Source organism: Lutjanus erythropterus, chromosome 17, assembly GCF_056507025.1.
Source record: "Lutjanus erythropterus isolate fLutEry1 chromosome 17, fLutEry1.hap2, whole genome shotgun sequence".
NCBI classification, from domain to species: domain Eukaryota; kingdom Metazoa; phylum Chordata; class Actinopteri; order Lutjaniformes; family Lutjanidae; genus Lutjanus; species Lutjanus erythropterus.
In genome coordinates, this window is record NC_139333.1 from 2829568 (window position 1) to 2856227 (window position 26660).

At 39.6% G+C, this 26660-nt stretch overlaps 1 protein-coding gene across 1 annotated transcript in view; it reads left to right on the forward strand.

The window, feature by feature from the left end:
* myo15b (myosin XVB) overlaps window positions 1-26660 on the forward strand; it is a 59583-nt gene that overhangs the window by 19470 nt on the left and 13453 nt on the right. Inside the window, exons 22-45 of the mRNA XM_084740930.1 lie at window positions 888-1002; window positions 1990-2165; window positions 2890-2983; window positions 9436-9498; window positions 9622-9679; window positions 9772-9896; window positions 11905-12000; window positions 12100-12335; window positions 14168-14337; window positions 15252-15324; window positions 15444-15626; window positions 15727-15836; window positions 19200-19267; window positions 19559-19643; window positions 19817-19849; window positions 19982-20062; window positions 20983-21089; window positions 21214-21492; window positions 22565-22644; window positions 23702-23832; window positions 23924-24092; window positions 24986-25076; window positions 25818-26097; window positions 26241-26350. Coding sequence (XP_084597056.1) covers window positions 888-1002; window positions 1990-2165; window positions 2890-2983; window positions 9436-9498; window positions 9622-9679; window positions 9772-9896; window positions 11905-12000; window positions 12100-12335; window positions 14168-14337; window positions 15252-15324; window positions 15444-15626; window positions 15727-15836; window positions 19200-19267; window positions 19559-19643; window positions 19817-19849; window positions 19982-20062; window positions 20983-21089; window positions 21214-21492; window positions 22565-22644; window positions 23702-23832; window positions 23924-24092; window positions 24986-25076; window positions 25818-26097; window positions 26241-26350 — 3013 coding nt within the window. The remainder of the gene's footprint in view (window positions 1-887; window positions 1003-1989; window positions 2166-2889; window positions 2984-9435; window positions 9499-9621; window positions 9680-9771; window positions 9897-11904; window positions 12001-12099; window positions 12336-14167; window positions 14338-15251; window positions 15325-15443; window positions 15627-15726; window positions 15837-19199; window positions 19268-19558; window positions 19644-19816; window positions 19850-19981; window positions 20063-20982; window positions 21090-21213; window positions 21493-22564; window positions 22645-23701; window positions 23833-23923; window positions 24093-24985; window positions 25077-25817; window positions 26098-26240; window positions 26351-26660) is intronic.

Sequence of the window (26660 nt, forward strand, 5' to 3'; positions counted from 1 at the left end):
TTTCTTTCCTTTTGATTTGACAGGTTTTGTTTTTCAAATGTACACACAAAAACTGAAACCATGCACTGAAGTTTTAAAACTTCAAAAAGAGGCCTTAGAAGAGCAGCATGAAGAACAGAGAGGAAGAGTGACGTCAACTTCAAGTTTCAGGAAACGTGTTTAACCAGTTTAGAAAAGTTGTGTGCACTTCAGCCTCTTGTGGCCAAAATAAGTATTACAACAACAGACACGAAAAAAGAAAAAAGAGGACGGAAGGAAGGATCGAAGGAAGGAAAGGAGGGATGAATAAAGGAAGGAAGGATGGATGGAAGGAAGGAAGGAAAGAAAGAAAGAGAGGAAGGAAGGAATGACAGAAAGAGAAAGGAAGGAAGGAATGAAGGACAGGGAAAAAAAGAGAAAGAGGGAGGAAGTAAGGGAAGGAAGGAGAAAGGAAGGAAGGACAGACAGACAGAAGGAAGGAAGAAAAGAAGGAAGAATGGATGGATTTTACAAGACATTTGTAGAGTTCTGACAAAGCGGTGAATTCGTTTCAGTTTTGTGAGTTTAGTTTCAGGAAACATGTTTAAACAATTGAGAAAAACTGTAATAGTGGTGCACTTCAGCCTCTTGTTGCCAAATTGAGTGTTACAAAAACAGACACTAAATATTTTTGATCAAACTTCTTTGTCGTCATTCACCTCTCTAATTTACACCCTCTCCCCTAATGCAGAGAACCAGAGAACCAGAGAACCCAAAAGTGTGACTTTGTACGGAGTGACACTCTGTTGGAAGTGATGTTGAAGAGAGATGATGTATGAACCAACAACTGACATCATGTGATTTGGATTCTGAATTCGAAATCTGTGTGTGTGTGTGTGTGTGTGTGTGTGTGTGTGTGTGTATCTCAGATACGGGGTGCTCCTGAACCAGCGCCTGAGTGAGGCGCCAGACAGAGAGCAGACGGTGGCTCTGCTGGACATGGTTGAAGCAGAGGAGGGACATTACCAGCTGGGACTCACCAAGGTACCAAATCTTACTGTCTATTCATGTCACTGAAGAGAAGGTTTGACCAAACCAAACCACACAACTAACACAAACATACAGAAATACCCCTATAATGACAAAATCTGATCAATACAGCAGCTGTTATCTAAACTCTGTTCCCCTCAGCTCTGATTGTCTCTCTGTCTTTCAACACATTTTCATCAGGAGTTTGTAGTTTGTAATTTTACTGTCTGGGATTTGGGAGTCAGCTGTATTTGTATATTTATTGATTATAATTATGTTTGGGTGTTAATTTATGGGTTAAACAGCAGTTAGTGGGGTTTTGTAGATATTCTGGTTTCAATACTGTTTAGATACAGATTAGGGGAATTTAGTCAGTAGAGAAATTTGGATAGCACCTTCAGATGGGATCTTCCAATAGGTTCTACCAGAGACACGGTATTTAAGGTGCCAGTTTCCATCTGTCTGTGTTGCTACTCAGATCCAACATTGTTGCTGCCATGTTGTACTGCTGATGCTGTTATTTCTGTGAATAAACGCCATATGATTTGGTGCATCTGACCCTCACCTTCACTAAATGCTCATCCTAACAAGGGAGCTTCCTATTGCCAGTTCTGCAACTGTGAGGCCCAGAGACCACATGTCTATGGCCTCCCAAAAAGGAGCATGTAGCATTAATCTGCGCCTTGTAAGAGATGGTCCCCATATTGAGACCAGACTGGAAGCACCAGACCAAAGTCAATCAGCTTGATCCACACTGGCTACTGTTGATGCTCCGCAATCATAACATTGTCTGGTTTGAGGTCGGCATGAGCAACGCCAAGTGAGTGCAGGTGGTAAAAGGCTGTTGTCAGCTGATAAACCATTGGCCTCAGCTCTGTCATAGGAAGTCCCCAGTAATCACACTGGTGTCAGTAATCACACAGGCTTTGATCAAGGCGTCACATTATGTTGATAATGACATGATGATAGGGTTATAACCTAACACTGATGTGTGTGTGTCAGGTGTTCCTCAAGGAGCTCCTGTACCAGCTGCTGGAGGAGAAGTGGAGCAGCACCCAGACGTGGGCTGCCATCACCATCCAGAGGAACATCAGAGGGTTCCTCTGCAGGAGGAACTTCAAGTTCTTCAAACAGAAAGCCATCATCATCCAGAGCCACATCCGAGGGCACCAGGCCAGGTACAGACAGGAGACAGCAAAGAGGAGAGGACTCTCTGCATCTGCTGTCAACCTGCATCTAGGACACTGGTCCCCAACTTGGGGTCCAGGCAAAAATCACAGGGTGTCCCCAAAGCTTTGTCTGCTCTGAGTTCAAGGAAAAAAGGTTTGGAACCACTGATCCAGGAGATACAATATAGCCATTATTCAGTCACTTTCCTTGATACTCTTCACATCTTTAAAGACAAAATGACATGATGAAATATAGGAAATATTGTTCTACAAGTCTTGAAATTATCAAAATTATTAGAGCAGTAAAATGCACTCAGATTTACCAAGATAGAGTGGTGGAGAAAGAATGGAAGAAAAAATGTACGCAGAAAAATATTTAAAAAATGTGTAAAAATAAACTAAAACCTGAAAACTGTAACCCCCTTAGTAGATTTCATAGCGTAATGCATACTTCAGTATGAGTAAAAATAGATTTGAAAATAAGCTCATAAAAGTAAAAGTACCCAAAAGTCTACTTAATTACAGTAATTTGAGTATTTGTAATTAATTACTTGCACTCTTGGCCATATTCAGTTAAGTCAAGTGGAGATGTAGGGGTGAAGATGTGTCTAGTTAAGGGTGAAGAATAGAAGAAAGTCTAACTCTGAAGCAGAGTGAGAGGAAGTTGGGTTGAGGTTGATATATTAAGGTGGATCACTTTATTTGTGTGTTGCTGCCCTCTGTCTTCTTCTAGGAAGTACTACAAGCGTCTGAGGCAGTCCTTCACCCAGTTCTGGGCGGTGATGATGATAACCAGGAACACCATCAAGAGACGCCACTGGAGGAAGGTAGATATGAGAGAGAGATCCACTGCAGAGTCTGTGCCAGGGTTTCTAGGCAACCTTCTGTTTGCTGACTTTATTGTGCTATAAATCTTTGCTCCTTACACAATACTAGCGGCACACAACACAACAATATATAAGGTGTAGGAAAAAATGTTCATACCCTGTCAGTAATAATGCTCTGACATCATGTTTGAGGTCAAAGTGTAGTTTTTTCCTGTTATCTGTCATGGTATCTACCACCTCAATACAAATGATGGGGGTGGAAATTAATTTGTAGTCCTCAAAACATTAAAGAAAATAGACAGTGACACTTTCTTTGACACCCATGTACCCAAGTAAGAGATAATGTACAATAACCAGTACATTATGTCGCTCATTGCTAACCCCCCCAAAAATTGGCACACATTTATGTGAGACAAAATATGAATTTTGTTTTTGTTTTATTTCACAATAGTGACCCGCTTGCTGTACATTATCCTGCTTGTTAAATGGTTATGTACCAAAAACAAACAAAACACATTAATTTGACACAAAATATTATTTTTAAAATGATTTTAGTGATGTAATAATGATTTTATTTTTTTCCTCCAGAGTCTACGATCAGAGCTGTGTCCATAGCAGTGGTCTTTTATACATAGCAACAGTCTGTTATACAATTCAAGATTTTGGGAGGATTTTCTCATGAAGGCGTCTTCATGCTAATACAGAAAAAAATACGAGCTATAGAATTCAATTGATGAGTGCTGTGTGATTATGGAAAATATTGGGTGTGTTCATTCTTGTTCATTCTGTTTCTTCCCTGATGATATTATAAAATCTCACCCCTTTCCTCTAACTCCCTTTCTTATCTTGCATTAATCATGTCACTTGGGCACACACACACACACACACACACACACACACGCACACCCTGCTTACACCTCAGGCACACTCCCGTCTTGGACTTCAACCCCTCTGAGTGAAATTTGAAGCAGGCCTGCATCTCTCCTTCCGCCTTGTGAAACCTGTCTCTGTGAGTTCAGCTGCTCAGCTCTGACAGCTAACAGGTAGGCTGCTGCTCTTCTTCATTTTTACACCTCTTCAGCTTTTTAGTTTGCTTAACCTTACAAATCATTTGCGCTATGGACACAGTGTAAAACAGGGGCTGTAATAGTCTGTATCATGTTTCAAAACAGTCTGCAGACTCGTCTTTCAGCTGGTGCTTCCTGTGTTTCATCTCTTTTTCTTGTCTGTACACTAAGCTGACAGTTTTTGTCCTTTTTTAGTCTTTTTGGCAGTGTTGTATCACTGTCCATCTATTTGGTGTTATTGTTTTATGAGGTTTGGACTTTGAACAGAGGCGCTCACAGCAGCCTGTGTCAGCTGTTTAAGTCTAGTTGGACTGATCATGAGCTGTACCTGAGAATACTAAGAAACTAAAAAAAGCAAAGATATGGAGTTTGACAAAATGGCAACAATAAGTCAGTGTCATCTACATTTCATCCAGGCTAAATGCTGCGGTTTACGCTTTTATTGTGGAAATGATTCTCACTCACTTCCTGTCTGTCATCTGAATCAGTCTAATTCCACTTAAGATCTATGGCTGGAAACTCGTCTCGTTTAATTATAGACTTCTATAAAGAAGTACACTTCAAGTTCATTAAGTATATCTATGTAAATTTGAAGTGTAGTTTATGTAGTATAATCCTGTCCTAATATCAATGTACTAGTAGTATACTTGTAAATGTACTACATTAATACTTCTTGGGACTGATTGGTCCACTTTTTAGTTTAAAAAAGCACTCTTGAAGTACAAGAGTATTAAACTTTAAGTATATAAACAGTTTAAGTTTTATTTTCAACTGCAACTACACTGTGAACTATACTACAAGTGAACTTAAAGATGTGCTGTTAGTTATATACTTCTAGCCCACTTTTTTATTAATGACAGTACACTCTGAAGTACACCACAACTAAAGTTATATATACTTTTAGTTTAGTAGTTATATAATTGTAGTCCACTTTCTAGAGTATGAAAGTATATTTAAGTGTACTCTAAGTGTGAGAGTAGTAACCTTTGAGTAATTAGTTTACATCTAAGTTTTATTTTGTACTACAAGTATATTAAGCATACTGTGAACTATACTATAAGTGAACCTATAGGTACACTGTTACTTTACTAGTTATTTAATTTATGTAAGTAGACTTTCAAGTATACTAAAGTGAACTAAAAGTATAATAGTTTTTATACTGCAAGTATACTTGTAAGTTTACTTTAAGTGAATTTAACATAATAGTTTAACATATAATTTAACATATTTAACATGTTTAATTTAACAAACAGTTTGCTATTTATATATTGTTTTTGCACTTACTATTTACGTAATGTTTTTTATGCTTGAAATATACCTTTAACTGTGCTTTAAGTAGATTTGAAGTGAACTTGTATGTTCGCTACCAGTGGACTACACATTAAAAATTCACAAGATTTGGGATTTAGAACTCTGTTTTCACACTTGAACCAACTTGTTTTTTGTAAGGGTCGGTAAGACTTTATTTCCACAAATAATTCTCTAGAAGAGAACTGATATGTAACTGTAATTTCTTAGGAAACTTCGTATAGGATTATATATTTCAACCTGGTTTCACATGAAGGTCACATTTTGGTTAGATTTAGATACCAAAACTACTCGATATGTTCAGGATAACATGTCTTGGGTTAAAATAACTCCTTCTCTGGTCTCCCATGTCTTGTGTCTGACTTATCCATCCACCTGTACACCTTCATACACGCATGTACTAATCACGACTACGTGAGGAAAAACTGGGCACTGTTTTTGTTTTTCTGTGTGGTTGCATATCAGGCAGTCACACAGTGTAAATATGAAGAGTACTGTAATACTACACTAATATTGACTTTGGTTCAAATTCATTTACAGTCATTAAAGGGCCACTCCACTGATTTTACACATCTGGTTCAGGTAACCTCTGGTGGAGCTTTAAAAGTCTGAGAAAATAGCTCTGATGTCACAGTGATGTCAGCAGGGTTATCTTATCATGGGTTGGAGAGTATGATGTGCATGTGGGGTTTGAAAGATGTTGTCTTTTACCAGAGGGGAGGGTCTAACAGAAGATGCTATAAGATGCTATAGGGTTGCATTGTGGGACATTGCGGGGTCAGATCTACTGGCCTACGTTTCAGTTTCCTCTGGATGCTACAGTTTTCTCCCACGGTCTAAAGATGGGTGAGTTAGGTTGAACCACAAACTCTAACTCTGCCTGTAGATGTGAATGGGTTTGTCTGTTTCTGTTAACCAGTGGTGGGAAAAGTAGTCAGATCTTCTACTCAAGTAAAACCAGCAATACCACTGCAATACTGCAGTCATAACTGTACTCAAGAAGTATCATCAGCAAAAAGCACTGAATTATCACATCTGTCGCACTGTGATCATTAGAGCACAATCTCAAGGACACACCTGAAAAATATTAAGCCCACTGACACATGTTGACATTTTTCCTTTTCATTTTTTACCTTAAGGACGAGCTTCGGGATTATAAACCCCTCACCTCACCCCCCCCCCCCCTTCCAAGTGCTGGATGATGATCACAAAATTTGTGCAAAATGCAAAAACCCCTGTGAAGAGCCAGTGGTTGGTTTGTCAGTTTTAGGCTACTGTGGAGACATGGTAATGCAACAAGCCTCCACACTGTAAAAATGAAAAAGTTGAGAAAAATCAAAATTTCAAGGCAACAAGTTTTGAACGCAACTCAATTTTTTAAGTTTTGAAAAAGATTTACCGACTACTGATCTTTTGTTGAGCTAATAATAATAATAATAATAATAATGATAATTATAATAAAAACTTTATTTATATAGCACAATTCATGCATAAAATGCAACACAAAGTGCTGAACATAAGAGGGAGAGAAAAAAAGAAAATTGAAACATTTAAACAAAGGCAGAGAGGGAAAAAAAAGAAAAAATTTTTTTTTACTAAAGCTTTGAATTTTAGAAACTCAAAACATTATATTTAAAAGATTGTGAAAAAAATAATTGAAGTGAAAGTAAATGTTAGAATTTTCATATTTTTAATTAAAAATATTAAAATTAAAATCACTAAAAAAGACAAATCAGGTTCACAGCTCATTGTGACCAGTTTATTGAATTTTTTTGTTTCTTTTAGGTTTCTGAAACTCAAAGATTCAACTTTATCTAAAGAAGAAAAGTAAATCATCTCAACTGAAGATTATAGGTCAGCTAAACGTTTTAAAGTTTATTTAAAAACCCAAGAGTTTGAGTTGGGCTCAAATGTCCATCCGTTGCCTTGAAATTTTGGATTTTCTCAACTTATTTATTTATTTATTTTTACAATGTATGGAAGAAGACCTGCTCCCGCTGTAGATATAAAGGAGTCATTCTGGTAATGAAAACACAGTAATGAACACATACTTGAACTGAATACTATAATGAATTTCTGCCATATTCTGCCAATAGTGGCTCCTAAATTTTATACACTGGACCTTTAAAGGTTTTACCTGATTTTTTAAAATTAAATATACTCTAAACAACAATGTTAACATAAGGCTAATTTGCATCCCAATAAATATTTACCTCATAACATCTAATACTGGGCCCTCATGAAGAGAAGCTCATTCTGTCCATGGCTTTTGAACCAAAAGGAAATTAACAGATTAATGACGTAATTGCTTTCATTTAAAGGAGAGGTGTGTGATTTCCAGTGGCATCTAGCGTTCAAACCTTAGATTGCAACTAAGAGGATTTAACCCGACACCGCCCCTCTCTCACCAAGAGTACGGTGGCCGTCAGCGGACAAAATGGCGAGCGAAAGCTATCTCACAACAAACTACAATTATGTGTGTAGGATGAATTACCTGTCCAGCAGAAAACAGGCAACCTCGGCGTCACTGTGAAGACGTTTGTCCTCCATCACTGATTTCCATCGTGTAAACACTATGCCGATGTTGATTCGTGTTTTTGCCGTTTCCGGTCATGTTTGCGTTTACTTTCTTCGCGTCTCCGCTTCTTGGATGACGGGGATTCACTGTCCGCTGCTTTTTGTTCTGGTACAGTGTATGTATGATCCTCCATTTGTCAAAACTGTGCCAGTCAAGGTTCACAACGCTAAATGGTCTGCCAGCGATCACCCGCGTCTATCCTCCCCGTCTACTTCCGTGTTTACGCTGCGGCGTCTACGTAAGGTCGCCGTGGGCTTCCCAAGACTCACTGTTAGTGCAGTTTGTCCGCTCTGCGCTGCCATAGACGGCGCAGGATGATGATCTCCGTAAGTCGACCCGACAGTATAAATGGCTATTTCTAAAGTAACGGGAACATATAGATTATGAGTTTACGTTGATTGATAATAATAAATAACATACTTATATATAATATATCTCATTTATGTACATAAATTCCTGTAATTATTACACACTGGTCCTTTCAATCCCTGTTTAAATTCCATGACTTTAGCCCTTTACATTACAACAGACTTGGGTTAACAACAGTATTTGATTCAGTATTTGATTCAACCATAAGACCAGTGGACTAGTGTTTATTATACATAACCTCTAAATAACATCTCATCATATATGAGTATTTTTTCAGATCATTGTCTCTATTTTCATTATAATTTAGCATCAAGCTTCACTTCACTTGACCTTTTTACAGGAAACATCCTTGGGAATTCAGAAGTGTTTTGATCTGCTATTTTCTGTGACACACTTGTTTGGTTTGTAAAGGTCAGTCACTATAAATCCTCTCCCGTGGAGGCAGAGCAGGGTTTGGCTGCCTGCTCTGCATATTTGTTGAGACCCATTTCTTTTGAGTTATTTGATAACTGTGATTATTGAAGTGAGGCCACGATAATGGAGGGGTATTTGCTGCACGCCCTTGTTTAATCTGAAATGCATACTTCTATTTGTTTACAGTGTAGTTGCTGGTCTGATACCAGTAACAGCAGAATAAAGTACACATGTACACACGGTGTCAAAACTGGGGAGGACAGAGATACGTGGGATGGTTGCGATCATCGCCATGATCATATCTGAGTGACGCTGCCCTGCTGCAGAGAGGTGACTCCTCTCTCTGAGCTGTAAACCTCCTGATAAAAATGAACTCTGTGGACTCTTGGAACTGCGTGGCCTGTTACACGAGGCGTGGCAGCAGCTCTGTGGGTGTTGCAGGAGTATATAACAGGACGTGGATCTAAGAATAGGTCTGATTGAAGGCACTCTGGGCAGGGATGAGGAAGTGTTGAGCGGACCTGATGTACCTGGATAACAGGAGGATAAGTCACCTGAAAAGAAACACACTGAATCAGCAGCGAGCTTCAGGTGGAGGACGCTAAACCAAGGACTTAAATAAGTCTTCCAGATCATGAGATGGTCTCATGCTGGAGGCACTATGTGACAACGAGTGTGATTGACTAACTGGCTGTGTCTTTGTGTGTCAATTCCAGGAATTTCACGAGAAGAGCAAAGTAAAGGCTGTGGCAAAGAAAAAGTCTGTCTCTCCAGCAATGGTAAGGGAATAAAACTAATATAAACTGTATCGTACACAGATTTAAACCACGGTATAAAGAGCAGCCTGTTTCCTCCTGTGGTAACCGAGCTGTAACGTTTATTTCATGTTGTTTTCCTGTTAGGATGTGGGGATGTTGGAGATCCCCGCTGAGCTGTCAGCCAGACTTCGCAGCGCAGCAGGTCAGCTTCTTAAAAAGGCTCTACCGTCTCCACAGTCTGCTGCCGTGGTGTTGTTGTCAGTTTGTGATTGTTGTCCCGTCTCTGTCCACCAGGGCGGCAGCATGGATCAGGGGTCACAGAGGTGGCACCGCCACAGGTGAAGGCCCGACACAAGCTCGCCCTGCCTCTGGATATAGACAGATACCCGTTCTCTCGCTATGCCAAGTCCATATTAAAGGTGAGCAAGACTGGAGAACACACATGCGCATATTCAGATTCATAATCCAGGCCTGCTTTATTTTCTCATACATATGACCTGACTGGACTGGACAGTCTAATATTTTTGTGTACATTTATGACTTTAAGCTCCTGTTTTCACAATTTTTGAAAAGAACAATGCTTATTATTACCTCATTATCAAGCATATCATACAGTCATTATGGCAAACATGGTAAGAAACAGTTCCCTTTTTATCCAACATATTTCTGCTTGATCCACTGCCAGTTGTCAAGTTACGGTTTATGAGTCTGTAGTGAAGGATTTTAATATGGAACATACCACTATATTGACATGTAACTTTGACAGAATTTAATGTAAGGTATGAAGCGTGTTTTCTGGCAAAATGGAAGTTATCATAATATTGACATTCCACTGAATAATCTCCAGAGATGAGAAGTAATTAAGTACTTTGTAACAGTAATTAAGTAGATTTTTCAGGTATCTGTACCTTACTTGACTACTTCTTTTTCTGATTACTTCTTACTTTTACTCCCTTCAATTTAATATCAGTATCTATACTTTTTACTCCATACATTCTCCTTACATTTTCAAAATTGGCTTTAATGCAAGATGAAAACAACATAAAAAGACATAACAAGACAAGACACAATGAGATGAGTATGAAGTAACAAGAAAAAATGATGTGAAAGATGTAACAAGACAAAAACGACACAAGATGAAAATGACGTAACAAGACTTAATAAGATGAAAACACCATAGAGAATGAACCAGGACGTAACAAGACCAAAATGATGTAAAACACGTAACAAGATGAAAATTATAACATAACAAGACAAAAATGATGTGAAAGATGTAAAAAGATGAAAATGAGATAAGAAGACCTAACAAAACACTGTAAAAGACGTAACAAGACAAAAAACTATGTAAAAGATAACAAGATGAAAACAACATAAAAAGATACAAGACAAAAATTATGTGACAAGACAAAAACAACATAACAAGACGTAACAAGAAAAAATCGTTTTACAAAACGAAAACGGTGTAAAATATGTAACAAGATGAAAACAACATAAAAGATGTAACAGGACGTAACAAGACAAAAATTACGTAAGGACATGACGACGAAAATGATGTGACAAGACAAAAAATATGAAAAAAAGACGGAACAAGATGAAAATGATGTAACAAGACCTAAGAAGACATAACAGAAAAAATGAAAAAATGCAATAAGACGGAAATGAAGACGTAACAGGACATAACAATAAGATGTAACAAGGCAAAAATGACATAACAAAATGAAAATGCCATAGAAGACATGACAAAATGAAAATTACGTAAAAAATGTAACAAGATGAAAACGACGTACCAAGACAAAAATAAGGTAAAAGATGTAACAGGACGACACAGATGGAAAGGAAAATATGATGTCCAGTTAGCTTTGCATCTACTTTTTACTTTTATACTTTGAGTACACTTCAGAGCCTGTACCTTTTCCACTTTTACTGCAGTAAAGAAGTTCAATCAGTACTTCTACTTTTACCAGAGTCTTTTTTTAATACACAAGTAATCTGTACTTCTACTTGAGTACAGAATGGATGTACTTTTGCCAACTCTGATCACTTCCAGGTAGAAACATGCTGTCTTCATTTAGAGACTACTGACATCATGATGTCACAGTGAAGCTCACCTTTGCCCTTTTCATTATAAAATGTCATAACTAATCAAAATGTTTGGCCTTGTTAGTTATAGGAACAAATATTTTTGTGAGGTCACAGTAACCTTGACCTTTGACCTCCCAGTGTAATCATTCTTGAGTTCAACTGGACACTTGTAGCAAATTTGAAGAAATTCCATGGAGGCGTTCTCGACCTATCGTGTTCACAACAATCGCACAAATGGACGGATGTATAGACATGATGAAGGACGACATGACATGACTTTAAACTATGCATTATTATGACAGAAGTCTTGTCTGTGTGAGTTTCCTAATGTTGCGTTCTCTTCAGGATACATGGTCTCAGCCTCAGGGATACCCCCTCCAGAGACCCCTTACCCCTCTGGAGCCTGAAGATGCCAGAACTGCCCTGGAGATTTACAAACTGGTATGTGGAAGTGAATGAATTAGATTTTGTTTGATTACATGTGATTAACTTTAATCTCATCTTTGTTTCACTTTTAATTTTCACTCCTTTCCTCCTCAGATCCTCCGGTTTACAGGTGAGTTGGACATGGGCGGCTGGCAGGAGCAGATGTTGGGTAACTACATTGTGGAGAAGGGTCAGAGCCGGCCGGCCCTGCGGGACGAGATCCTGGCCCAGTTGGTGTACCATACATGGGGCGTGCAGGAGGAGCAGGACAGTCTGAGGGGCTGGCTGCTGCTCGTCTGCTGCCTCAGTGCCTTCACACCCTCACCAACGCTGGACAAACCCCTGCTCAAGTAGGTGCTACGCTCTTGTTAGCCCTCCAGGAGGTGATAGAGGATATACAGTACATTTTTATAGGCTAATCTAACCGGCTTCAACAAGAGTTTGATCTGATTGGTGAAGTTAGCTTGTACTAGACGTGATAGACAGATGGTTCATCCAATCACCTGCCAAGAGGTTTTTTCAAAAGTGCCCGCCCTTTTCCACACAGTTTTCTAAAGACATGTGATTGTAATTGCATATATCATCTTTCCTGAAATCCTGATCAAATTGCTGCACTGTTTTTGTTGCTTTCATCTAATTCATCTAAGCCATCATGTCAAATCTGGTGTGCATTGCCACAGTTTTATTCCCACTGTTGCGCCAAAGTCACTCATTTTTTAATTGTACTTTCATTCTTTATTCATTGTTGTTCATTTGATTTTTGATAATTTATTGTACTTGATTTGCCGTGAATGCTCTGTAGTGCCACTTATTTAAAATCATATTTGCGTTTTCATTCACCTTTATGAAAATTTGTAATCTAAAGCTTTGTCAAAAGAGAAAAAGCGTTCCATGTACTACTATCTACCACTGCTGTTAACAGGAATAGTAACTTAACTTAAATACATTTGTCATGTAAAGACCAACCAAAAGTGCAGGAGTGGTTTTACTGGTTTGACATAAGACCCATGTGGTACTGTGAAGAAGTAAAATGAAATAAATAAAATGTTAACAATGACTACTTTCAAAATATATCTCGAAATAATACTAATAATAAATCAAACTAATAGGGTCTATTAAAAATAAAATGATGCACAAGACAAAAGTTTAAACGTCCATGATTTTTTTTCTTTTTTTTTCCATCTACTGCTGTAGTTTCCCTGAAATTACAACATTTCCAGCTCCATGAGTGATAAGACATTATAGTGTGATTATGTAACTTTACAATCTTCCTCTTCAAAATGGAGACTTTGAATTTATATGCAATAAAACACACCCATTTCAATTCTGTACATGTGGATTTTACCATTACAATCTTACCTGGTCTGGTATGACCAGTATCTAATGTTAGCAAAGTTAAGATATTGCTGATAAACTGTCATTATGGAGTCAGTCCAATGACTTTATACATTTTTATACATTTTATCCTGTGATTTTCACATGGCCACAAGCTACATAGGCTAACTTTAAAGCTGCACTAATCAGTGTTTTCACATGACCAATGGAATGATTTAGTGTAATGTAAAAGAAGCTGTGTGAAGTGAACCCACACTCTGTGAAGCATTTAGCATCTTTCAGGTCTTTCAGGTGCCTGCCCAGCACCAAAGACAGTTAGCTCAGTAGCTAGCTGATGAACATTTTAGAGTATTTAGCAGCTAAAAAGCCAGATATTTTTCTCAGGAGTTGGTAGAGACCAAAACAGAGTTTGAAGGAGAGTTAATATTTGACTTTGTCAGGCTGACATAAATATGACGTCGATGAATGTTGTTACATGTCTAATTTTTAAACAGGCAGTGGTTAGCTAACATGTTAGCCATCCACTTTTAGCTTGTTACGATCTTTCAGTCAACAATAAACAACGTTGCTGGGTCGAGGGGGATATCAGCACTGTTATCTGTATTTTTGACAGCTGAGTGGAGTTTCCATTTGAAAAGCCAGGAGAAGAACGCAAATGTAGCTGCCCTTTAAATTCAGTGCTTTTCATGGTTGGTCTTGCTCTATAATAATACTAGAGAGAACATGTTAGAACTCTCATATACCGCCACTATAGTGTGTTTTTTTTTTTACTATACTTAATCTGAAAAACACTTCAAACCACTTTATCTGTGTGCACATGACTCAGTCTGCAGTCTGTTCTGTGCAGGTATGTGTCTGACCAGGCTCCAGGGGAGTACCGCTCACTGTGCCAACACAAACTGCTGACATCCCTGCAGCTCCCGCCTCCCACTGCCCGAATCTACCCCCCAACACAGCTGGAGTGGACCACCAACCAGAGGAAGGGCACCATGCTGCTGGACGTCCACACATTCAACGGTGAGACTGATGCTGCCTGAACTTCACCGTTAAGCTGGAGCAGCTGTGTTCTGGGCTCCTCCAGTGTGACGCTTCAATTTCCTGGTCCCATAATTTCATGGTAAAGAGGTGGTAATTACCCACAAATTACCCCAAAGTTCATGGTAAATCATGTGATAATAAGCAAGTACTGTTTTCATGTCATGGGTGGTAATTACTGTGTAACATATTTAAAATTTCTTATAAACTACACCAAAATTACCTGCAAATTTATTTTTCAATTGTGTAGTATCATTTTCACGTTGTTGGTGGTAATTTCAAAGCAACATATTTGAATTTTCTCTGAATGTACCCATTAATTACTTCCAAATTACCCCAAAGTTCATGGTAAATAATGTAATAATTAGCAAATACCATTTTCATGTAGTGGGTGATAATTACCAAACAATGTATTTAAAATTCTTTTTAAATTACCCCAAAATTACCCCCAAATTTCATGGTAAATATGTGATAATTAGCAAGTATCATAACTGAAATTTCTTACAAATCATCCCAAAATTATTGAAAATTACCCCAACATTATCTGATAATTATATTCCACTATTTCTAAATAAGCAAGTAGTGATCACCACCTGCTTCCACAAAAACAACACTTGCAAATTATCACATACTTACCATGAAATTTGGGAGTAATTTGTGGGTAAATTCAGAGAAATTTCAAATATGCTGCTTTGAAATTGCCACCAGCTACATGAAGATAGAATTTGCTAATTACCACATAATTAACCATGAAATTTGTGGGTAATTTCTAAGAAATTTCAAATATATTACTTTGAAATATATTATATATATATTACCATGAAATTATAGGACCTGGAAATTAAAGCGTTACCAAAATCTCTGCTGTTATAATGAGCCTTGATGTTTTTTCTCAGATGAACAGCTGACAACTGAAGTGGAGTCATGGACCACAGGAGAGCAGCTGGCCTCGTGGCTTCTTTATTTCAGGTACTGCTCTACTTCTGAACATGCAGTGTGTTTATCTCCATCTACATGCCCGTATTCCCTGGATTATCCTGCTACATGTTGTAGTATTCACTGCTCCCGTGCGTGTTGGTGTGTCACAGCGGTGTGTCGGAGGCGGTGCAGGGCTGGTCGGTGTCTCTTCTGACAGACGAAGGCTGGACAGATCTAGCCGGCTCGGACTTCGTCATGGATCTCCTGGCTGGAGCTGAAGCTGAAGTGATGCCTCCACCGGGGACGCCCTCCTCTACCAACTCTGACTACCTGTTCAGCAACCAGGCAGACAGGTAGAGCAGTGGACCAGTAGTTTCTGGGGCCAATCCAGGATTATTTTTTGGTAAAAACTGCTGACACCATGAGCATCTCTGTCTTTCTGTTTCCCTCCAGGATGCCAGTTACAGATCTGGATGACTTCATCCCACCAGCACCTCCAATGCAAGCTCCAGGGCTGCCTCCTTTTGAGGGACGCCCCTGGGGGAGAGATTATCCACAGGAAGGTAGGTCTTACACTGTCAAATATTAAGGCATCACAAGGCTTCAAATAAAATGCTTATGTGATCATCAAAAAGCATCTGAAACCCCCTCCCACCACACCTTTCTGCACTGAGAATGCTGCATCTGACACATTTTGCTGCTGTTCAAAACTACAGGCTGACAATCTGCCCACTCTATGCAGCAACAGCTGGATGTGCTGAGATGTGAAATATCTTTCAAGCTCTTTTTTTAATTCTATTTTTTTGTGAGTACAGCCTTCCATGAGAGACTAATCTCTAGAAACTGACATCCGCATATAAATGCAAAACCTGAAGGCAAGAGACAAGATTTTTGTATCAGAAGCTGATCTCTGTTCATACATTGTAGTCCATTTGTAGTCCAAGTAGCGTTGACCAATCATGTTTGGGAAGCTTTGGTTGCATGCAGATAAACAGGCTGTGTGGTCAGGCGCAACACATCGGCCGAAAGTCTCTGAACCCATCAGCTACAGTCTGATGACAACTTAGCTTTTTATTAGCTTTTTAAAAATCCATCTTCATTCCTATGCAGATATCTGTTTAGAGATATCTGTCTTTATAGAGATTCATTCTCACACCACAAGTTGCTAATTGGACAAGAACAATGACCAGCACATGGAAGAAGAAGTCTTGGCCTAGATATCCGTTATTCTTTATCCAGATGCACGTGGCACCACCACAAGCCCTGAAACATTGGCTGAGATTATGCCGTTAGACAATAGCTGATGGGTTACAAGTTTTGGGGAGCTGTGGGCACAGTCTTCCACACTTTGTTGAACGCAGTGCAAAGGTGCTGTAACTGGAAATAATGAATTTTAGAGCACAGTGGAGCCACTGTCACGTTATGTCTGAAAAGACCGACAGGCTTCCCCAGGGGTTACTGCCTGCTTGGCCTACCATCACCCTTGCAACATGACACTTTCCAGCGAGGCTGGTGGTGACAGTGTGTCTGGTTGTTCATCCTCTTCTGGCTTTGGCGAGCCTGCTCTTCTCCTGATGTGGCCAGATTAGCTTTTATTTGATGGGTCAAAAGACAGATGGCACAGTGCCACAAAAGTTGTTTCATGTAAATAACTCTACTAACACAAAGTTGTCAAAGGAACTTCATTGCAACTTAACTTTTGCGACATGTGACGTTGGAGCAACCTACCAAGTGAAATTTCAGCGCGGTGTCACCAGCACGTTACAACAGCAACCTCACCGGTCTGTTGTCTCGATGTTTCCACCACTTTTTGGAGATGTTGTGACATTTTGGCAATTTTGCACCAACAGCATTTTTAAAAAGCACAGAAAACATCATGCAGATAATGCTGAACAGACACTGCAAAGGTTTCAACAACATTGCAGCAACATAACTAATAGTAACCTTGTAACTGTAATGTTGCATATTGATATGTCACAATTGCAACGTTGCAGGTACATATTGTGTTTGTAGGCTAATGATTTAGTGTCGGGTGATTTTTCCATGTGTACTTGCCCAGAGACAACAGAAAGAAATGAGCTAATAGCTAAATCTGACATAAGTAATCTCCTCTCATTTTCAGATGAATGTTTTGTGTGTGTGGTCCTTGACAAATAAATACTTTTAATAATAATAACAAATCAAAAACTTCATCCTTGTATGATTATCTCTGCGTGGCACATGTGAACAGATGGTCTATCACTTACTCTGGACCTACTTTCACTCTATTGTGCTCACACTGGCTGACCTTCAAAGGTCATGTAACTGAGACTGTTCTGAATTCAGGCACAAATGTAATCAAGTGACTTTACATCGTCCCAACTGAAGGCTCCATTACCAGCTGGGCAAAGAAGACACAAGCTCTCAGAGACAGAATTATGTATACAGGTTTACAAAAGGGTAAATCAACTTAGATATCTGGCTTCATCCATGAAAAATATGTTGCATTCACATGCTAATCGGATGGTCCTATTTTCCAAGTGTGGGAAGCTGATCTTCCGACTTCATTGTGTTCATGAGCTTTTAAGATGTAATGTGGAAACAGCTTGGACACTGCAAAGGGTAGAGTGAGGTTGTTGTTGTACTTGTTGTAGTGTCCGGGTCATTGGTTGGCTGAGACAGTTTTAGATGTTGTCCCAGACTTGGTGCATCAGCACATTCCCTCTTCAGTGGCTCCCTGTGATTTGATATATGAAGATTAATAAGTTATTTTTTTAACATTTTTATTTTTGTGTACAATTATTGTAGGCCTAAAGTGATTCTTACATGATCCCATTATAAAAATGTGTCGTCTACACAGAATCAAAAAAAAAAATTGTGCCATTTTTCTGCATATATCATGTCAACAACTCCAAATTTCAGAGTTCCACTTGAGGTCAGAAACATTTTTTTTCTGATTATACTGACAGTGCATGTGCTCAAAGAGCATCAAGGATTACTTTCTGTTACTTTTGCATCACCTCAATATAAAATATGGTGAAACTGTTGTTTTTAGGGCTGCTACTAATGATTACTTTCATCAGCAATTAAGTGGTCGATTATTTAGTCACTCAATTTGTTTTTTGGTCCATAAAATGGTGAAAACTGTCGATCAAAGCATAAAATGGCGTCCTCTAATGTCTTGTTTTGTCCACAACTCAAAAATATTCAGTTTACTGTCAAAGAGGAGTAAAGAAGCCAGAAAAGATTCACATTTAAGAAGCTGAAATCAGATAATTTTGATATTTTCTTTATTAAAAAATGACTAAAAACAATCTATTACTTAATTAATCCTGTCACAATCTTCCACGTTTGGACCTATTTTTCAAATCTTTCCTGTAATTATTATTTTCATCATCAATTTATCTATTGATAATTTTCTCTATTTATCAGTTTAGTTATTAGGTCCTTAAAATGTTGATCAAAGTCCAAGATGACGTCCTCATATGTGTGTATTTTAATAACAGATTAATCATTGCAGCTCTAAGTGTTATATGTTTGTTGTAAGGTTTATTAGTTTGTCCAGCTGTTCCATCTTTTGTTGTGTGCATTAATTTATTGATTGATTTATATATTGATTGATTTAAAGACAAAGATAATGAAATTTCCACCCAGAGAAGCATTTTTTCACTAGAGGTCATGATAATAAACCGGCAGCTGTTTGTGCACTTTGTTTATCATTCTTTATTTTAAAATTGTAATCTTACTAATAACCCCCATTTTTACAAAATGTATTATGTCTTTTTTGTAACTGTAATAGAATAGTGTTGCCTTTTTTGTAATCAGATTACATAATCCAGTTACATGTGATCTATTACTCCCCAGGCCTGGTTCCACTGAATGAGTAATACTGACCATGTCCAGCCACATCCTTGTGTTCTTCTAATCTCTTGTCCACCTGTGTGCAGGCCGCGGTCGACAGATGGACGCCTACGTTGATGACCTGTTTGACCCTGTGCTGGACCAAGGACCGCCGGTCAGTGATGTCATATATTTATTTTTTTTATTTCAGCTGTGATCAATTTTTTTCCGTTCCTAAAAAGCATTAACGTTTTATACCGCAGGCTGTCTCTGATGGCTTTTGTGTTTGTGGCTGTATCTGATTACTGAGTGTGTGAAGTCACTGGGTTGTGTTTCCTGCTGTCGTTCCAGTAACTGCACTCTGGCTGCTCTGTGCGCTGCCACTCACAATGTGATGCATTACTCATGTGTGTTTTTTTTGTGTGTGTGTGTGTGTGTGTGTGTGTGTGTGTGTGTGCGTGTGCAGGACATGGATAGAGTAGCCATGCTAAACCGCAGGATGAGAGGAGGAGGAGGGATCGGACCCATGCAGCCTGGCATGTATGGAGCAGGTAGGAAAACTGGATCTCCTGCTGCATCTGCACAGTGAAGTCCACAGCATCAGGATCACTTAGTGTTTGCATTATATTGTTACCTATAAAAATGTCAGAAGAGAGAGCTTTTTGACTTTTATCACTTCATGTTGGAATGAAACGTTTCAGTCTGTGATCATTCTGTTTTTCAGGTATGCCTATGACAATGCCAAGCTATCCGATGGGTAAGTTAACATCTATCGCTAATAATCAAACTTTTTCTATCCTGTTGGAGAGCCTTGAATCTTTTTCATATCAAGTAAGTGTTAAAAAAAAGTTTCTAATCTTCATTATGTTGCCGTGTTCCCTCTGCTCAGGAATGCCAGTTAACGCGTCTATGCCCGGCTATGGTGCAAGTCCCATGATGCCAACCACACCAGCTATGCCAGCCATGCCAGGTAATCCCCCTACATGAACCTGTCATCTAGTTAATTCAGTAAATGCAGATAAAACTCGGAATGTTACATATACAACTTATTTATACCATGTAGATTAAAGGAGAAATATGTAATATATTTACTGCATTAAATCATGAAATGACTGTGGTCTGTCATCAGAGATTAAGAAAACATGCAACATGTACATTTCCATTCTGCACAGCGGTTCACTGAACAAGTCACTGTTTGTTTATGAGCTGTTCTTGGGACCCCTTGCAAGAGTCGACAGTAATAATAAAATGATCATGTTACAGACACAAATAACTGAAACTGTAAGTTACTGAAGCTAACAGCAGTCATGGTATTTTATGTTGTTTTTTATGTGGTTTCACTTTGTGCACTATTGTAACCCATGTATATTTTAAACCTTTAAATGGCAGTTTTGAGACAACATCATTCATTGTTATAAAAGATGAAAAATTAAAAATGTAATTAATTTCTATAAAAGTTTTTTTTGGGGGGGGGGGGGGTATCAGAGTCTGGGATATGTCAGTGATTAGCTGACTGACTTTTATTTCTTGTGCAGTGTCAAGATAAAAAAAAAAAAAAATACTCACACTAGAATCCCTGAGGACAAAAATGTCCCCATCCTAAGACTGGTATAAAAATATTATATGGTACTATTATAGTCCACTTTTTTGGGTTAAATCTTTTAACCAGCGTCAGTCCTCATCATAACTATGTATGCATTAACACAGCCACAATTAAAGACAAATATACAAAGAAAATACTGAACAAAAGGACAAAAAAGTCCTAAAGGTGCATGAGGGTTAAATTTTCTATATCACATGGAAAACAATACAATAATAAGTTGTGTTTACAGATTTAATCTTAGCTGATTTCTACCTGTAAAACAGTTTGTCATATTCATTCCTACACAGCCATGATGATGCCTCAGATGCCCATGGCTGCCCCACCTGTCGCTGACCCCGTACAACAAATGGCAGCATCACAGCAGGCCCTCATCAACCAGCAGGCCTTTCTCATGGTGAGGAAAAGCACACCTAGAAAAGTATTTTTTAGTATTTTATCACTTATTTGCCATCAACCCATGTCTACCTTCCCCTCACCTACCTCCCCTCTGTTCTGTTCTGTTCTGGCCTCGTCCACAGGCCCAGCAGATGACCATGCAGGCGATGAGTCTGTCCCAGCAGCAGGCGCAGGAGCAGCAGCGGAAAGAGGAGCAGAGGCAGAAGAAGGAGGAGCAGAGGCAGAGGGAGCAGGAGAGAAAGGAGGAGGAGGATAGGCAGCGGAGACGTCGGTCGGAGCGGCGGTCCAGGGCGCACTCGCGCTCACGTTCACCCTCCCCTCGATCCCCCTCACCCCCACCTGCCCGGTCCAAAGCACCTACACCTAAACGCTCTTCCAGCCACAGGAGGCCTGAACCAGAGGTACATTTGTATCATTTATCTTTTTTTTTTTTTTTTTTTACTGCAGTCTTTCATTTCCACAAACTGTTCCTGCTGCAGTTGAGCTCAAGCTGTATGCAGATGATGTCCTATGTTTTTTGACAAAAAAAAAAAAATCTGACTCAGAGCTTTCTTCCAACTTTTTTTCATACGTTACTCAAACAGGAGCAAATAGTGCATTTGTTGGGGACTATTTTCAGCTGTGGATTAATCCATATTTGGTGCTCTACAAGGGTTGGGTGATAGGATGAATATATTGTTTATCAGCTGATTTTTTTTTTGCGGGGGAGAGATTTTTTGGGTGATATTTGTCATTTTATTTTGCTAATGTAATGGTCTGCAGAGTGATAGCTGCTGCTCTGCAACACACTCTCTTCCAGTACACACCCTCTGAGCTGGATGAAGAGTAAACCTGCAGAGTCAGACTCTTTTCACATCTAACATGATGAATGAAGGATTTATATTGACTCGTTGGTGATTGTTGAAAGAGTGAACAGACTAACAAAGACGGTTTTGGTGAGTTTTACATGTTTTTCTGATGAGGTTTAATTAAATGAAACTAATTGTATTTTATGATGAGTTAACAAGGCAATTAAAGCTTGTTTTAGTTTTGTAAAAGAGACAAGCTCGAATTTATAAAGTGTATGGTTGTATTTTTCTGTTTAATACGGAAATAGGTGTGACACTTTGTGGGTTTATTTTGTTTACTGGATGTAGTGAACGTGCACAGTGTACGCAACGTAGTGAATTCACCCAGCAGAGACTTGAGAGGACGGGAGGAGCTGAGAGGGGAGGATGAATATATCGTCACTCACGAATTGGTGGGTCAGTTGGAACATTTTAGCATATTGTCCATGTTGTACTTCTGGCAGCAGGATTGTGTGAACAGGACTGACTCAAAATAAACTAAACTCTGTGTGTTGATGGTAATCAAGGAAAATGCCATATGCACATGCAGCTCATCGATGTGTTTTTACTAATTTTAGATGACAATAGAGTCGGTCTCCTGCTCATTTGTAGTGACCTGTTGTATCCATGTCCATCTCCTCCACAGCCAGAAAGAGAAGTGGAACGACCAGATCCAAAAGACCTGCACTCTTTCAAAGATAAGAGGGAATACTTCCAGAAGATTGGTGAGTGGAGCTGACAAGGAAGCATTAGTGACACATGTAGCTTCCTCTTTTTATCAAACTATCATCCAAATGCCTCTGGCATCTAAACAAACCCCACTGATTCATCCCGCCCCTGCATTTTTGACTTTGAAGAAGATGGAAGAACATGAACATGATTGATGTGATTTGTGTGCATCCTCCCATTTCTTATAAATTTGCTCACATATTGTGCACTATCTATGCACAAGCTATCTTAGTTGAATGTCATTATGTCTTAAAATCAATGCAATTACTTTTTCAACACTTACATACCAAGATCACAAGTTAACTATTTTATTATCCCAAGAAAACAAGCTTTGTCATCTCAAGAAAATGAGATGATCAGCCACTTATCACAAGAAAAGAAAAGATTGTTTCTTGTTATTCCTCACTTTATCAGAGATCAGGAATGCCATGCAGGCATGCATAGATGGCATCTTGACAACTGTAGCAACTGATTTAAGCAGATCAAGGAGTACTGTTGTACGATCATGATTCCTGTAATCATTCATGCTGCACAAAACCCAGACAGAAGAGACACATGGCCTTGGCTCTTTCAGTTACTAGGCCCACCTGTCATGCAGAGTTTAACCACAGGGTGGAGCAGTCAACAAGGCAGTTACAACAAGACACTCTGTAAGAAGCGCCCATTATTGATGAACACATCAGACTGTACTTCAGTCAGGTCTAACACAGGCAGCACTATGCTGGGTCTTTACATTCAGAGTCCAGCTACAACTTAACTGACAAGTTACTGAATGAAAAATCATGAAGTTACTGACTTCATGATTGTTATCTTGGATTAAATGATCTTGTTTTCTTGAGAAATCAGCCTTTTGTTTACTTGAGATAACGAGATAAATTAACCCATGATTATGAGAAATTGAGCTTTGTTATTTTGAAAGTACGAAAATAATTAACTCGTCACCACGAGACGTTTGCACCCAAAAAAAATAACCGCAAGCACGGCCATTCTCGGCTTCCGTACTTTAAGTAACATTTAGAATCATTTCTAATTTTCTCTCACCATCTGTCTCCTCTACTGGTCCTCCAGGTAAATCCAAACCCCATAAGCCTCGGTCAGCCACCCCCAGCCCACCCAGAGAGCAGGAGCAACGCTCCCCACCAGCACCTCGTCAATCGCCCCCGCCTCCGGCACCGAAGCCTGAGGGTAAGAAAATGAAACAAGCTCAAGGAGCTAGATCACATCTTATGGAGTGTGGAGACACTGGGCTATAATTTCTGTCTCTCATCTCCCACAGTGAAGCGTCCCAGAACCCCTCCTGCCAGAGAGGCAGACCCCCCAAAACCAGCACCTGTCCCAGCTCCCCTCACCAGGCCTAAGCCTGAACCCACCTCCAACATCAGGGAAATCATCAAGCGGTATAACAGCCGGCCACAACCAGAACCCAAACCCTTCGAGCCTGTCAGGTCAGTCAACGCTGCTCCCTATGAGGTTTCAAGTTTCATTTGATCTAATATCCTGCTGGAGCCTGATTGGACCGTCTGCACCTTGTCTCTGTCACAAAAGTAAATGATTGTCATTCAAAGTGGTTTAAAAAAACATTACAGGGCATAATGTCTTTGTCACACCGCTGCCAAGCCTTGTTTTAGCCTAGCAAGTGTTGCTGACTTGTTGCCTCTTCAATTTAGTTGAGAGGAGTGAGGAGTTAGCAGTCAGCATAGGTTTTATACAAGTCTTTTTAATGTTTTTCAAAAAAAAATTGAATCACTGCAACTATGAGAGGTCCTTGAGCAAACAGTCATAAATGTGCACAACAAATTCTAAGTTGATGGATCCAGTAGTGTGAGAGATCAGCTGTGGACAAGCTCCAGGTCAATTCATCACACACACACACATACACACACACACACACACACACACACACACACACACTACCTATTGCATGATCTCCTACACAGGCTTGCATTTAGATAATAATGACTTCTCAAAATAATGTTATAGCATCTCAAAATAATGAGAAAATAATGACTCAGATATGAAGTCATTATTTTGAGAAATCTTCTCATTGTGATGACATACAGGATCCTTTTTTCCACCAGATTGGCAGAAATGGGCTTCCATACATTTCAAATGGATGGAAATAAAAGTTGACTATCTGAATATTTTTATTACAAAGCTTTTAAATGCAGGGTTTCTGAACACAATCCATACAAATGTTTGCCTTAAAGGAAATGACAGGGGAAACCAAGGAACATGTGAATATCTGAAAGTAATCTGAAGTAATTAACTTAAATTACTGATGAGGTGGACATGCTAACTCCTGCAGTGTTGTGATTGAATGTTTTTATTCTCTTCACAGACATCCTGCACGGCAATTTGTGAAGAAGAGTGACCCCAAAGAGGAAGCTCTGGCCAAACTCAGAAACGTAGCACCAGTGCCACGAGACAAGGTCAGGATCTTCTAACTGCTTCAAACTAACGTCCAGCTGGCTTCAAATAAAAAACAAATGTATTTAACTTTCTCTAGTGCTATTGTCAGGTTTATTACGTCCCATGTTAGGGCTTTTCACTTTTTCTTTTTGTTTCTCTGCACAACACACAGTCAGAGGGGAACTTACCCCATAAAATGCCTCATAAACTCTTTTTTTTCCTTTTCACTAATTTATTATGTCTTTCTAAAAATTCATTAAACTGGCCCATCGGCACGGTGGTGCAGTGGTCAGCACTGCCGCCTCACAGCAAGAAGGTCCTGAGTTTGATGTCCCGGCTCGCTCGAGCAGGGGAATAAGGAGAATAAGAATAAGGGTTCCCATACCTGTGCTAGATTTAGATTTAGATTTAGGCCCCAAAATGACTAAATCCGCCCCTGTGTATGGCGGTAACAGGTAACAGCTGGGGCTGACGCAGCTGGAGCGTGCAGAACTTGCTTGCTGTGACTGTTTACAGAACATTATCATTCATCAGTGTGGAGGTTCACATCATTATTGTTATAGTTAGTCTGGATGGTGCTTTGGTGAAACTTTGTTGCTCTGAAGCAGGGTTAGCTCCAAGTGTGCTGGGTTATCCCCTGAAAGTGGACTAAACATGGGGCTAAAACATGCCAGTGTGAAAGTCTAAAAAAGTATCCCTGTGGGGAATATACTGTGTGCTCCATCCTCACATCTTCCATCTCCTCCTGCTTACAGAAACAGTGGGTGCCTCCCCCGCCACTAGTCAAGCCTAAGAGGGAGCCTCAGCCACCTCTTCCGAGGACCCCCTCTCCACAGCCCTCTCCTCCCTCCACCATGGGTCGCCGCATCATCTCCAGCAGCATGAAGCAGAAACAGCGCTCCCTGGAGGACCTGTTTGGCTCGCAGCGCTCTCGGGACCTTCCGCCCGCTCCCCCAGACTCCCCGCCACCTCCACCTTCAGAACAAGCACCGATCCTTCAGAACATCCCCGCGCCGCCACCCATGGCTGCCCCTTCTCTGTGTGGGTGTCACTCAGATCGTGTCCTCCTGACATTATGTTTGTGTGGATTAGAAGGCCTCTTATATGAGCTGAGGAATACTTTTAACTAGTGTTCAGCCAAGTGTTATAGGAAGCTCATGTCAGTCATCTGCTGTTTATTACAGCTGACGTGATGCCAGATGATGACGGCATTCGCTCCCAGCTCCACCGCTTCACTGCTGGGGTTTACTTCTCTTACTCCAACATGCCAGGAAAACTGTTCCTACGAAAAGAAGTAAGATACACACACACATAACGCACAACACACACATTCTAATTTTTTCACCACCATTGACATAATACATTCCCTAGTCCCTAACCTTAATGTAATTCTGCACTCTTAAAAACAAGGGTTTCAAATGGGTTCTTCCTGAAGGTCTGAGGTTCCACCCTGAGCCATTTGCTGCGGAAGATGCCTTTTTTTGTAAGACAGGGTCCATCCAGGGTTTTTTGTAAAACTAAGGGCTCGATTAAGAACCCTTCTTGGGCAACAGAGTTCTTCTAGGATTGTAAAAAATCCTTGAAGAACTCTTTCATCAAGGGTT